This window comes from Coenobita brevimanus, chromosome 50 (assembly GCF_032717465.1).
Source record: "Coenobita brevimanus isolate Jiangsu-jjx chromosome 50, ASM3271746v2, whole genome shotgun sequence".
Classification (NCBI taxonomy): Eukaryota; Metazoa; Arthropoda; class Malacostraca; order Decapoda; family Coenobitidae; genus Coenobita; species Coenobita brevimanus.
In genome coordinates, this window is record NC_137003.1 from 12236776 (window position 1) to 12252026 (window position 15251).

At 40.0% G+C, this 15251-nt stretch overlaps 1 protein-coding gene across 1 annotated transcript; it reads right to left on the minus strand.

Moving 5' to 3' along the window:
- Positions 1–223: 223 nt before the first annotated feature.
- Positions 224–9982, minus strand: LOC145399621 (uncharacterized). Its single transcript, XM_080272164.1, has 3 exons — positions 9854–9982; positions 6233–6527; positions 224–1474 (listed from the first exon to the last, which is right to left on the minus strand). The coding sequence occupies exons 1-3, from the start codon at positions 9951–9953 to the stop codon at positions 1273–1275; spliced, it is 597 nt and encodes a 198-aa protein (XP_080128290.1). The 5' UTR covers positions 9954–9982; the 3' UTR covers positions 224–1272.
- Positions 9983–15251: the final 5269 nt, after the last annotated feature.

Consider the following 15251-nt stretch of genomic DNA (forward strand, 5'->3'; position numbering starts at 1 on the left):
CCACTTGCATTTTGTCCAGCGCGGCCAGTCCATCTGTTTGGCAGGTGCTCGTCGAGAAATTTGAGGACAACGGGTGAGAAAAGAAAGTTTTTGAGTTAATGTATGTGCAGTCTATATTTATTAACATATTCCAATAAGTTTTGATATTATAGCTACTTGAAAATAAGGAGTGTTTTTGTGCTCACCCTGTGTATATATATATACGCTTTAAGTACCTAACGCCAACAAGAGCACATCGGAAATTACGGTGCCACTGTATCTGATTATGCAACTGGCGTTGCGAAGTGAAAGAACACATACCACATACTTTTATTCATCTTTACACTAATGACAGGAAATCCAGCTGTTCGTCTAATTACAATATTGCAATAGGGAAACTAACACATAAAGAGCTGACACACATAAGTAGCACCAGTACAGAATGTCGTGAGCCATGAGATTAAGGCTGACATCTCGTCACTTAGATTAACCCTGGGATGCTGCGTGTGGGATTCTTTAGGTGGTTTTGGTGAAGTTCTCAGTGGTGATATCCTGGCTGGAGCTCGCACGTTTTTTTTGTCACGCCACACCTAGACGGTCGGGGACAAAAGTTCGTCTACTATTTCATTTCATCTACTTCACATTAATTGAAGGCATCTACGTAATTGTCATGCTCATGTAGCATATCAGAGAGAATTAACCATCGGTAGAGAAACATATTAAGCCTCCAACTACTTATAATATTAGCCAGCAGCAGAAAAAATTAGAGGACGTGAAATATATAGGTCTCCACAACCTAGTATTGTGACCAACTGTATTCTCTCCGTTTCCTTCTTATTACTTTCTTCCCGACACTTGTTAAGGTGGTGCCATTCCTTATTTCTTCGATTCGTTACAAACTTAGCCCAGTTGTTCCTTGGGCTAATACCCCTATTTCTAAAATATATTTGGGCATTTGTAAGGGATTTATCGTGTCAATATCGAACTATATAAATAGGAATTTGGAGGTCCTGTGTTCGTGTACGCTTGTCAAGCATCACTGCAATTAACACAAATGTATGTCAGTGTAGCGCATCTGTCAAGAGACCTTTCTGCATGCCGTTTATGATGGCAATCGTTAACAGGCCACTGTTGTTTTACCACAGTATTATCATAAGTTCTGCTATTATTCAGTTTTTATCGCTACTGTTGTTTGCATCTATCAACTTTTGTCTAGAGTTAATTATATTTTGCTGAAGCTTTGCAGGTCATAATTTTACAAATTTATCCGTCCCAAAATAACAGTATTGGACTCTAAATTTTAACTTTTACGGTAACTTCAACTTTTGGTCTATTTCGAACCACGGCTCGCACCCCTTTTCCTGCGGCTCGCACTCCTTTTCCTACTGCCTTGGTCGCTTTCCGGACAAAGTCCCCGAATCCACGTTTTCTTCTTTTTCTCCCGTCTGGTCTTGCCGTCTCGTCGGAGAAAGCGACATTTGTCTCACACTCCTCACTGTTAAAAGAAGAAATCTGAGTCACTGTAACTGCATAAATTTTCACCCATCCACACCCGCTCACCCACCTACCCAAACACACACACACACACACACACATACTGTATATATATATATATATATATATATATATATATATATATATATATATATATATATATATATATATATATATATATATATGTATATATATATTATCTATCTATCTATCTATCTATATTATGGATGAGTGATGCCGGTCACTCTCACCTTAAATATCAGGACTAACTTACCTAGCCTCGGGCTTCTACGCTCCTCATGGGGCAATATGTGTATATATATATATATATATATATATATATATATATATATATATATATATATATATATATATATATATATATATATATATATATATATATATTTATATATATATATATATACACAGTGTGTGTGTGTGTGTGTGTGCAGTGAAGAAGGAACCAAGGGCATAGAAGCTCACAAGTTGTTCCCTCAAAAAAAAAAAAAAAAGAGACAATAGAAAGCCCACAACAAGATCTGTTCATTCCAAGATGCCTAACACGCTGCTTTTAAAAGACAGGAAGTCACAGGCAGTAGAAAATACAGACAGAGGAAAATAGTTCCAGAGCTGACCAGTTGCATTCAACAAGAACTGGGAGTAATGGATAACTCTTGCATTGCAGTGTAGGACAGAAAGAGGATCGGAGTTTGCTGTTAGACGGTTGTTACGCGCCCACCGTACTGGTGAAGGGATGCAAGCAGAAATTTCATAGGAGCAGTGACCATTGATGTCGCGGTAGTAAAGAGATAAAGATGCAACAGTGCGGTGAAGAGATAGAGGTTGAAGGGAGGCAATTAGAAGAGAAGAGTTAAGAAGACGAAAAGCCTTTGACTCCACTTTGTTGAGAGAAGCTGTATGTGGGGAGTCTCCCCACATATGAAAGTTGTACTTTACTCAGGGGCTAATAAAACCGTGTATAAAGTCAACAACTCCGCAGGGGTAGAGAAGGCATGGAGTCGGCTTAGCACACCTAATCTTTTTGAAGCAGATTTTACAGGGGAGGTAATAATTATGATCTTTCCAAAATCATTCCCATGAGAATGAAATCTCAAGAATTTTCAGAGATGATGCAGAAATGAGTTGGGTACTGTTCAGACTTAGAGGATATTCCTGTGGTAGATTTTGATGGGTCAAAAGTTGTAAGAACTGAGTTCCTGATGCATTGCAAATAACAAAACAACTTTTCCCCCAGAGATATGAGCCAAGTCAGACATTAAGTGTGCCACAGCCTCGGCCCTTGCTTGTTGAAGCAACTGCTAAAGTGGATGCTGCAGGAAGTGGTTGGAAATGTGGTGGGTGGAGTCATCAGCATATGAATAGATAGGGTTAGATGCACAGCTTAGAAGGTCATTGATGAAAAGAAGGAAGAGAGCTTGTTATCGGACAGAACCCTAAAGAACACCATTACTGATAGCCCTAGGAGAGGAATGGTGGCCGTCTACAGCAGCAGCTATAGAACGACCAGAAAAGAAGTTAGAGATGAAGGCACGGACAGGATAGAAAAAGATTTTTTACCAGACTCGATCGAAAGCCTTTGAGATGTCACGTGCAATGCCAAAGCTTTCACCAAAGTCCAGAAAAGAGGATGACAAGTTAATCTGAAAGGAGTGTGAGAAGATCGCCAGTGGAGCGTCCCTGGCGGAGCCCATACTGACGATCGGAAAGAAGGTTATGATAGGAAAAATGCTTTTTTTGTGTCATGAATAGATTCAAAAATTTCTGAAGACAAAATGTTAAGGCAATTGGGCCATCGATAGAGGGCTGCGAATTGTCATTCTTCTTTGTGACAGGCTGAATGAAAGCAAACTTCCAGCAGAAGAAAAGGTGCAGGTTGACAGACAAAGGCGAAAGAGTTTACCTACGCAGGGTATAAGCACGGAAGCACAGTTCTTGAGAACCACAGGAGGGATCCCCATCAGGCCCATATACCATGTTAATAGTGAGGCCAGTGATGGCAAAAAACACGTCAATTGAAGAAGTTTTAATGTTAACCATGCGGAAGTGAGAGGGGGAAGTGATGGAGGAACAGCACCGGAATTATCTAAGGTGTTATTGGAGGAGAAAGTTTGCGCTAAGAGTTCTGCTTTATCTGTAGAACAAACAGCTACAGAGTTATCAGAGAGGAAAAGAGGAGGGAAGGATGATGAAGTAAAGTTGGTAGAAAGGTTTTTGGCAAGGTGCCAGAAGGAATGGGATGCCTTTAGGTTGGAGAGTTCTGAGCAGTTAGTGTGAATGAAATTTTTAGCAGAGTAAAGGACAGACTTGCCATGATTCTGGGCAGAAACCTAAAAGGGATGAGATTCAGGGGTGGATTCGCTCCGGTACCTGAAAGCAACCATGACTGAACTGATTTTTTTTTTTTTTACAGGCCTCACCGGAGTGATAGGATGGTAAAGTTGTGATTGGAGGAGCCAAAAGGAGAGAGAGAAAAAAAAATGACAGCATAAGCAAAACTCTTTGTTGTAAGGAAAACTCAAATATGTTGGAACTCTCTCCAAGACAGTCAGGGATACGAGAAGCGTGCTGTATAACCTGCTCTTGGTCACTAAGGGTGGAAAAGGTGTAAGCTTCTTTACCAGGTGGATTAGTGAAAGGAGAGGAGACTCAAAGGCGTTGTGAACATGGAAATCACCTAGAATGGAAATTTCAGAGAATGGAGAAATTGGTAGGATATGTTCCATCTTAGAAGACGGACAAAAAAAAAAAAATAGTAGAATTAGGTGATAGATAAACAGCACAGACATATTTAATCATAGAATGATAGGACAGCCTAAATCAGAGAGTGTAGAATTCAGAAGATTCAAGTTAAGGAACACGAAAACAAGTTATGCTGCTCCATACATATACACAGCAATCACCTTTGGCTTTGAAGTGAGCAAAGAGGAAGTAGGAGGATACAGAGAATGGTTTGTTATCAGTTGCCTTAGACTGTTTAGTCTCAGTAAGGATGAGGCGAGGTTTAGAGGAAGAAAGGTTATGTTCAACAGAGAGAAGATTAGAGGAAATACGCGACTCGGTGGTTCCAAGCATCTCTTTTGACCGTCAACAGGAAAAGAACGGATGGTGGGGGTTTTTATGCCCCCCCCCCACACTTGGGGACTCCGAGACTGGGTGTTCACACACACTCACACACACATTGTTTTATATACAGTATATATATATATATATATATATATATATATATATATATATATAACATAAACACTCATTAGTAGTTGTAGCTCCATAACGGTTAAGATTTGGTCACATGTTGATATAACATTTTTTGCTTAGAATTCACTCATTTATCATTTCTCAAAGTTATGCCCTTTCCTCCCAGGACAATATATATATATATATATATATATATATATATATATATATATATATATATATATATATATATATATATTTCGTGGTAGGTAAGGGCGCTCACCATCCACTCACTCGATGTAGTGCTGCCCTCGGGTGTCTGCCCTTTCCTCTCCTCCCTCCTGCTTTCCTTCCATCTTCTCCTGTCTTTCTCTCCTTCATTCTTTCCTCGTCCTTCTGCTTACGGGTGACTTTACACTCCCTCTTCTGTCTTTCTTTCCTTAATTCATTCCTCTTCCTTCTGCCTGTGGGTGACTCTACAATGAGTGACAAGCCAAATTTGTTTCCTGTACACCAGGAAACCATTTACTATGCTGGGTTGTAACCATATAACCAAATTTTGACGCCTGGTGGTTTAGTGGGTAATTACGGCGCTCCAGTCGGATTGAGCCGGTGAAGGTTAGTATCCAAGTGGTGGTTGGGGTTTATTGCTCACGTAATGCCACTTAGGGATGAGTGAGGCTGGTCACTCTCATCTTAAATGTCAGGACCAACTTGCCTAGCCCTGGCCCCCTACGCTCCTCATGGGGCAACGTATAATTGGATGATGATAATATATATATATATATATATATATATATATATATATATATATATATATATATATATATATATATATATATATATATATATATATATATATATTCACGGACTGTCAAAGTTTCTGTGATAGGTAACATGCATGAACAAATAGATACTGTAACACAGAATGTAATTCTTAGCGAATTATACGCTTGTGCCTAATCCTGTTTGTCTGTCTGTCAGTCTGTCTGTCTGTGTTTTACCAAGATTAAGAAAAAGCTATTGGGTGGAACTGCACCAAATCTGGCATAATAGAGGACCACCACCTGAACAGAAGACTGATTTTTGGATGAGAAAGGTCGCAGGTCATAAGTCGCGGACTAGTCAACTCAAACAGTTCAGACACAGTTTTGACCAAACTTGATGGAAGTGCTGGGGAAGAGGAAACGGTTCAGTAATTCAATTTGTACGAATAAACGATCCAAGACAAAGGTCACAAGACAAGGTCAAAGTTTTGACCTTTAACTCAGCTGAATACATTCGCTTCGTATTAGCCATACAGGAATATGAGTTTTCACCACCATGACAGGATTAGGCCCTTCTCTGCTAAGGACACTTCTGTTCTTCGTATTTCCGTATTTCCAGATGATTCGACAGTAATTAGCTTCGGAGAGGATTATTCTGGAGTTTTAAGCAAAACTTTGAGTGACTCTTTCAATACAAATGGTCTCAGTTAAGATGCCTCAAAGTCGCCTGAAAACAGGGACATATAAATCAAAAGAATGATTCATCTTCTTCAAGTACTGAACAGGACGGGCCTTACCAATCAGTCTTGAGTGTGTCTGCGGTAAGATCCTGGGGAATGAGTTGTATGAGTAGAGCAAATCCATCTTTTCTGTCTGTCACCTCCAGGTCTACCAGGGGCTCATTACTATCTGCCAGGAGCGAGCTAGTGTCTCCCAGGGGTGGGCTAGTGTCTCCCAGGGGCGAGCTAGTGTCTCCCAGTGATGGGCTAGTGTCTCCCAGGGGCGGGCTAGTGTCTTCCAGGGGTGGGCTAGTGTCTCCAAGGGGCGGGCTAGTGACTTCCACTGGCAGGCTCGTTTCTCTCACATCATCACCTGCAAGCCAAAGAGAGAAATAATATATTATGTTGGCTTATTAATCATTTCCATCCAAGGATGTCATTCCTACTTTATTCTTCAGGACTGCAAGAGATCATACCATTGGGGGATAGTTAGATGGTATTAGCACTGAAGCCCAGTTCTTGATAAAAACAGAAAGGGCGCCATGACGACTGTACACCATATTAGTACTGGCGTCAAGGCAGACAGAGAGTACATAATTTTAAAGAAATTTAGAGAAAGATAAAACGGTGGGATGAGGAAGTAGATGAACAAGGCAGGAATTTTCAAAGCAGTTACTGGAGAGAAATTCAGCAAAGAGCTCAGCTTTATCAGAGGAAGAGACCTCTTCAGATCCATCTGAGTGGAAAAACTAAGAAAAACATGGATAAGGACATTGTTCGAGATGTTTTGGTTAAGGTGACAGAAGGAGAGCAAGAAAATCTAAATTCAAGCGTCTAGAGCAAAAGATCTGGATGGAACTGTTATTGGTAGAGCAAGGTACAGACTTACCATGTTTCCAGGCAGAACGTAAAGAGTGCACAAAGGGAAGAAGGGAGAGAAAGAGACTGAGGAAAAGGATAAAATGGAGTAATATGAAAAAAAAAAATGAAAGTATTAGATATGGGAAACGGAGTGGAGATTTGGAAGAATGGAGTAACAGGGGAAAGGACGGAGTAGAGAGAGAGTGGGGGTATGGAAGGGGGGAGAGAGAGAGAGAGAGAGAGAGAGAGAGGCTGTGAAGAAAGGAAAGGTTGAGGTGGGAAGTACAAAAATGTAAACAAACAGCAACAGAATTATTAGTTCTTTGGAGGCTGTTTTATGTAGGGAAAGCTTTAACCAACGTTGTTATCCAGTGAGCCAAAACATATTGGCAGAAAGGCAGTAAAAGTCGCCGTCACTCACCAACCCTCCAAACGAAGCCGACAGGAAATAATGAGGATTAACATGCAACGTGGAAAATGTTTTGTTGAGGTATCTTACGAAAGGATGAGTGGTAACCATGATCTACGCTGTCAGCATGAAAGGGAGAGTAACATCGTCGCCACTGGGCATTGTATACAGTATTATCCGTGTTGCTCTCTAAATGTGTGCTGCATATTTTTAGTTCTAAAAGATATTATACTTCAGAAATGAATTATTGCTGTGAACGTCGTGGTAGAAGCCAATAACGTATCCAAGCGATTTTTATATGATTGTACTGCATCACAACTCACCAGTGAACGCTGACTTGGAGCCTACACGCTGTGGTGCTGTTTACCCTGGGTGGGGCAAGCAGCTTCAGCATCCACCCAGAAACCAAACTTCCTCATATTTTTCTGCCTCTCGTCATGGGGATGAACCGTGGTCCAACCCCAAAGAGGCGCTGTTTACAAGGGGACGCCGGTTCCCTGCACAGTGTATGTACTGTACTGTACATGATGGATGGCCTACATAATCGGTTGCGAACCTGCAATCGTCTGGTTTGCTCGGTTAGATGGACCGTGGTTAATAAACAGCAACAACTCTGCTAGAGGAACTATTGAACTTCATGTGATAGAAGGTATCTGCTATCAACTTTATGTCCATTGTCCCACTGCTGAAAACCTGACTCATTTATTGTGAAGCACTTTTCGACTGGCATATTGTTATGTTCTCTTTGAAGGTTTGGTATCCTGGATTCATATCCAATAGCAGCCTAGTTTGCATATAGTTTAGCTGAAGATATTTAGGTCTTTTAAACATTCCTCGCTTAATTTGTTGCCCAGATATCAGTAAATCTACCTTCACTGTCCTCTCTGCAGTTTCTCTATACCTCTTTTGAAATAAGGTAACTAGAAATGAATGCTCTAAGGGTGGACATATAAGAGACTTACAGAAGGAATGGATCATATGTTTTGATTTAAAGTTGAATGCTCTTCCTATGAATCTGATTACTATGCTGGATTTCTAACAACCTCTGTACACTGTTGCTTGTTTCAAACTATTTGCTATCTTCATTCCTAAGTCTATATTTTCCATTATCACATTCAATATTGTTCACAGTATAACTTTAGCACTTTGCATTTGGTAATACTGGAATCCATCTTTCATATTTGAGCACAGATAAGTTGGTAAAGGACTCTGAAGTATGTCTTTGTAAGGAAATGTCTGCTCTGGTCCCATTATTGTACTAGTAACAAGTTTTTATATTTCACAGAATAAGCCTTCACCATTATCATTTATTTATATTAAAATCAGATTAGGATCCATCACTGTACCTTGTGGCACCTGTTTGTTACATGATTCCAGTCTGATTCTTTTCCATTTACTACAACATTCCACTTACGTCCAGCCAGCCAGTTTTCTGTTCACCTGATTACTCTACGGCTGATACCACAGGTCTTCTGTTTCAGATTTTTTTTTTTTTTTTTTTGTAAGATATATTACCAAAGTCCTTTTGAAAATCGAGATACACAGTGTCAGAAGATTTTCAATGTATTGTTAAAAGATGCGAGAGATCTGTAAAGCAAGAGTGCTTACTCTGAAAACTATAGTTTGAACTTTCATGAGACTTGTTTCTAAGTATTTGACAAACTTGTCTCTGATGATATTTTCCAACAGCTTGCAAACAACCGATTTTAAATCTAAATAAGTAGTAGTCTTCTGTCTGGTAGTTCTTTCCGAAGATTGGGGTTATGTTTGCTGGAATTCACTTTGTGCCACCTTCCAAATTTTTAATGTGAAGAAAAATCAGCTAAAGGCTTTGATATTTCATTCATTTCTCCTTAATAAATATGGAGCCAATTTATCTGGCGGTGGTTTGTTAATCGCCATGGGTTTCGTTATTGCAATTCGTTTATTGCTCTCTAGCCGTACTATCGTGAATTATATTAACTTTATTTAAAATAAAGCGGAGAAGGTCAGGAACGGAATATGTGTATTGTTTTGTAATTACAGACGCAAAGTAGGCGTTACAATTTCTAGCAGTTTGGTTACATCGTCAGCATGCTTTCCATTGACTGTGAGTTGTGAGGTTACTGTTGGCGATCGTATCTTCATGAATCTGATGTAGCTGACAAATTCTTTCGGTCTGCGCGACTGATGCTAGCAAAGTGTTCTTGAAGAACAGGGAGGTGCGGGAAAAGGAACGGAGGTAGTAGGTGAGGGAGCTGGGAGAGGGAAGGAAAGAGCTGGGAGAATGAAGGGGTTAGTTGGGAGAGGGAAGGAGTGAGCTGGGAGAGGAAAAGGGTGAGTTGGGAGAGAGAAGGAGTGAGCTAGGAGAGAGAAGGGGTTAGTTGGGATGGGGAAGGGGACAATGGCTTGCAGTTGGACAAAGAATAACAGACAGCAGAAACACATACCTGTAGACAACGGTATGGCAGGTGTGACGGTGACTGGGTGAGTGGACACAGGCCCCTGCATCACCATCACCATCATCAGCAATATGAGGTAATCTTGCATCTTGCAGACACTTGGGTGAGCCCGGCTGGCTGTGGCGGGACAGTGAGGCTACCACGAACACGCTCCTGGTTTTATCCCCCCGATTTGGCCTTGAGTTACCTGATGTCGCTGTCTGGTAACCAGTTGACTTTGAACGGGAAATTCCAGTTTTTAAAATTACAATTCTGAGGACGTCATCACTTTCTCTGTTGTTGATATCCATTAACGAGCTAAGCAGGGACTATCATTTTTGAAAATGGAATGGTTAGATATATATTTCACTAAGTCTTTCACAATCAGAGAACTCTTCGCGCTCGAACTTAATCATCTGCAGGAATGTGAGGACGAGGAATGGGAATAAGAGAGAATGGGGAAAAGGAAGGAGGAAATCGTGAACTTTGTGAAAGAAGAGGGGCAGGAAATGGAAGGAAGAAGACGGGATATAGACGAAGGGGAGTAGCAGGAGGTACGAGAGTTCGATAGAGAGTGGTGAGGAAAGCAAGCAATACGAGGAATTGTTGAGAGACAGAAGGAGGGAGGAGGGACAGAGCGTGGGACAGGTAAGGAGGCTATTAGACTGAGAGGGCGAGAGCTAGAGGGAGAAAGAAAGAGGTTGGGAGCTAGGAGCTTTACAAACGAAATGTGAAAGGGAGTAGGAGAGATGTTGGAGTGAAAGTACGGAGCAGGAGAAATGATGGGACGAGAGGAGAAAATGGGAAACTCAGCGAGATGAGCGACGAAAGGAGTGGAGAAGACAATTGTGAGAAGGAAGTAGAGAGTGGGAGGGACAGTGGGAAGAGACACGAAAGGAGTGAGAGAGACAACGGAGAGAGGGAAGGAGGGAGCGGGACAGACAGCCAGAAGGAAGAAGAGGAGAGTGGGAGAGAAAGCAGGAATAAGGAAGAAGTAGGGAATGGGAGAGACAGTGAGGAGCGGGAACAAGGGAGTGTGGGAACAGTGGGAAGGAGGAAGAAGAAGGAAGTGGGAGAGACAGCGGGGAAGAGGAAGAAAAAAGTGTGAAAGACAGTGGGGAAGGGAGAAGAAGGGAGTGGGAGAGACAGTGGGGAGAGGGAAGTAAAGAGTGGGAGAGGCAATGGGGAGAGGGTTGGAAGGAATGCTAGAATATATAGGAAGTGCAGATAACATGAGATCTATTAGGCAAAAATAAGGTTATCTGCTGGGGTAATACTACACAGAAGCTAAAACCATGAAAATATGGTAAGGAAGAGGAAGGCTTGGCACCTGCCACCTCACCCTTTGAAAAATAATGTTCGGAATGCAAGAGACAAAAAACTCAAGATCGTTGGAAAGAAAGTTTTTGCATTTAAAAATCAAATGATGAAATTCCATGAACTCTGCGATGTGTATACTACCATTTTGACACATAAAAATAAAAAGAACTCATGCAATCACAGTATCTCCTCTTAAAGAAAGAATCTTACAGTCATCTGTATATCATGTCAACCTAGTAATGACCAACACTCAATTACTTGATAATAACAGTGTCGATATATTAATCTAATCGAATCTTCAAGATATCTATAAATTATACACTAATGACTGTTACTGGTAGAGCTACCAATTTCCCATCTAACTGCCTATTATCCAGTCCTTTTTAGTCCCATCAGAAGCGTAGTCTCCCGAGGCTAAGCACCTCAGTCCCAACATTTTAGACAAGGATGACCGGCCTCAATTACCCCTAACTGGCTTTATGTTAGCAATAAATCCCCACCATCTCTCCAGTATAAGCCATTCTGGGCGTCGGTCGGTTGAAGCGCTTTCACTCACTAGACAAGTGGTTCCCACCTGGGAGGGGGGAAGGAATCCTTCTTGAGAGAAATTTGGACATTCCAGGGAGAAAGAAGCAGCTAATACCAAAATGGACGAAGTAGACTTTTTGATGTGTTAGTTATAGAACTGACAGTTTTTTTTTTTCTTTGTCAAATGCTTTTATGCTTTTAATTTGTGACTTTTAGAAGTAAAGTCGGAATTCGAAACCTTACATAATTATCATGCTACATAAAACCATAGAACCTCTAAAATAGTCCAAAATCTTTGTTAAAATCTCCATGATACCATTAAATTTCTTGCCGTTACTTATCAAAAAGTACCGTTAAATGGAGGCGAATAACTCTAGAAGCTAGTTATTCAAGGTAACTCCAAAAAGACTGATTGATTTACAAATTTTATTGTGTAAGGTTTACATAATAAAAATTACACAAATGGCGCACCCCCTAGTAACACATACGTCGGGTGGATTGCCTTGATGGGTTGAACCATTGTAATAAACATATAAATAGATTAATAATCACAGATATAAAGTTACACGAATATGGTATGATTACACATTGTTTCTTAACGAGAAACAGGCAATGGTAAATTTCCTATTATAAAATTGTGGAGATTATGGTATGGTCACAGTGTAATGATATAATAATTATTTCATATCAGTATTCACCAAGGAAAATCTAGGCCTGGTCCCTCAAGCAGCAAATATTTACCATGAGAATACGGAAAATATTCTTAGTAAAATAACCATTAGTAAGGAGGACGTATTGAAAGAAATTAATAAGTTAAAACCTCAAAAATCGCCAGGTCCGGACGATATATATGCAAAAATTATGAAGGAAACCAAAGAAGAATTATGTCAGCCACTTTTAACGCTATTTAATGACTCTTTAAGTTCAGGAGAAGTTCCAGAGGCGTGGAAAACCGCAAACGTAGTGCCCATCTTTAAAAAGGGTGATAATTCAGCTGCGTCGAATTATCGTCCGATAAGTCTAACGTCAATAGTAGGAAAAATGTTAGAGTCAATTTTGGCAAATAAGATTAGAGAACACTTAGAAAGATTTAATCTTATAAACGAAAGTCAGCACGGATTCAGGCAAGGACGATCCTGCCTCACAATTTTGTTGTCATTCTACTCGGAGGTCTATGAGGCAGTAGATAGCGATAAAGCTTACGATGTTATTTATCTGGACTTTAGTAAAGCTTTTGATAGGGTCCCACACGAAAGGTTAGGTAGAAAGGTTCGAGCACACGGTATAGACGGCGATATCTTAAAATGGATAGAATTCTGGCTGAAAGGATGAAAGCAGAGAGTATTAATAAATGGAACTAAGTCGGACTGGGGATTAGTAACTAGCGGTGTACCACAGGGTTCAGTACTCGGTCCCTTATTATTTATCATATATATAAATGATCTAGACTTAGGAGTCAATAGCAGCATCAGCAAATTTGCCGACGATACAAAAATAGGGCGTATCATTAACTCGACTGACGATTGCCATAACTTACAAAAAGACCTCGATACATTGTCCAAATGGTCTAAAACTTGGCAAATGGAATTTAACGTTGAAAAATGTAATGTACTTAACGTAGGCAAGACCATTGGAGATACTAAATACAGCTTAGATAATAAAGAAATTAGCAAATCGGAATGCGAGAGAGATCTAGGAGTTATGATTAGTAACGACCTTAAACCAAGGCAACAGTGTATTAATGCGAGAAATAAAGCAAATAGGGTCCTAGGATTTATTTCGAGAAGCGTGAGCAATAGATCATCTAAAGTAATACTGAAACTTTATCTAGCATTAGTAAGGCCACATTTAGACTACGCAGTACAATTTTGGTGTCCTTACTATAGAATGGATATTAATTCGTTAGAAAATGTACAGAGAAGAATGACTAAAATGATGCATGACGTCCGGAACCTGTCATATGAAGACAGACTGAAAAGACTAAGTCTGCATTCGCTAGAGAGGCGTAGAGTAAGGGGAGACTTAATTGAGGTGTTTAAGTGGATGAATGGTATAAATAAGGGAGATATTAGCAAGGTACTTAAAGTGAGCATACAGAACTAGAAATAATGGTTTCAAACTAGAAAAATTCCGTTTCAGTAAGGAAATCGGTAGAAATTGGTTTGGTAATAGAGTAGTAGACGAATGGAATAAGCTACCTAGTAAAGTAGTTGCTGCCTCTTCCATTGAGAGTTTCAAGCATAGGCTAGATAAGCATATGACAAATAAGGGGTGGATATAGAATAAAGAAAATCTTATAACCAATACTAATTCATAATTTTTTTCTTTTCAGGTTACACTATGATAGTCTCTATTCTCCTTTCACACTTTCCTGTAAAATGTCCACGCCAGTTTTTCTATACGACGTGGTGTTCTTTCTGACTTTTTCCTGCCGGCTTCGGCTGGAGGGTTTGGAGGGCGTGAGGAGAGCCTTCTTCTTTGCTATCCTTATCTCCTTCTAGTAGTTCAGTTACTCTTCTAGGAGCTGCCTAGCATGGGCCAACCGGCCTACTGCAGTTATCCTCTCTTCTTATGTTCTTATGTTTAATGAGAGAAAGAGAGAGAGAGAGGATTATAACATAAGAACATAAGAATATAAGAAGAGAGGATAACTGCAGTAGGCCGGTTGGCCCATGCTAGGCAGCCCCTAGAAGAGTAACTGAACTACTAGAATGAGATAAGGATAGCAAAGAAGAAGGCTCTCCCCCGCCCTCCAAACCCTCCAGCCGAAGCCGGCAGGAAAAAGTCAGAAAGAACACCACGCCGTATAGAAAAACTGGCGTGGACATTTTACAGGAAAATGTGAAAGGAGAATAGAGACTATCACAGTGTAACCTGAAAAGAAATTTTTTTTGAATTAGTATTGATTATAAGATTTTCTTTATTCTATATCCACCCCTTATTTGTCATATGCTTATCTAGCCTATGCTTGAAACTCTCAATGGAAGAGGCAGCAACTACTTTACTAGGTAGCTTATTCCATTCGTCTACTACTCTATTACCAAACCAATTTCTACCGATTTCCTTTCTGAAACGGAATTTTTCTAGTTTGAAACCATTATTTCTAGTTCTATCCTGTATGCTCACTTTAAGTATCTTGCTAATATCTCCTTTATTTATACCATTCATCCATTTAAACACCTCAATTAAGTCTCCCCTTACTCTACGCCTCTCTAGCGAATGCAGACTTAGTCTTTTCAGTCTGTCTTCATATGACAGGTTCCGGACGTCATGTATCATTTTAGTCATTCTTCTCTGTACATTTTCTAACGAATTAATATCCATTCTATAGTAAGGACACCAAAATTGTACTGCGTAGTCTAAATGTGGCCTTACTAATGCTAGATAAAGTTTCAGTATTACTTTAGATGATCTATTGCTCACGCTTCTCGAAATAAATCCTAGGACCCTATTTGCTTTATTTCTCGCATTAATACACTGTTGCCTTGGTTTAAGGTCGTTACTAATCATAACTCCTAGATCTCTCTCGCATTCCGATTTGTTAATTTCTTTGTTATCT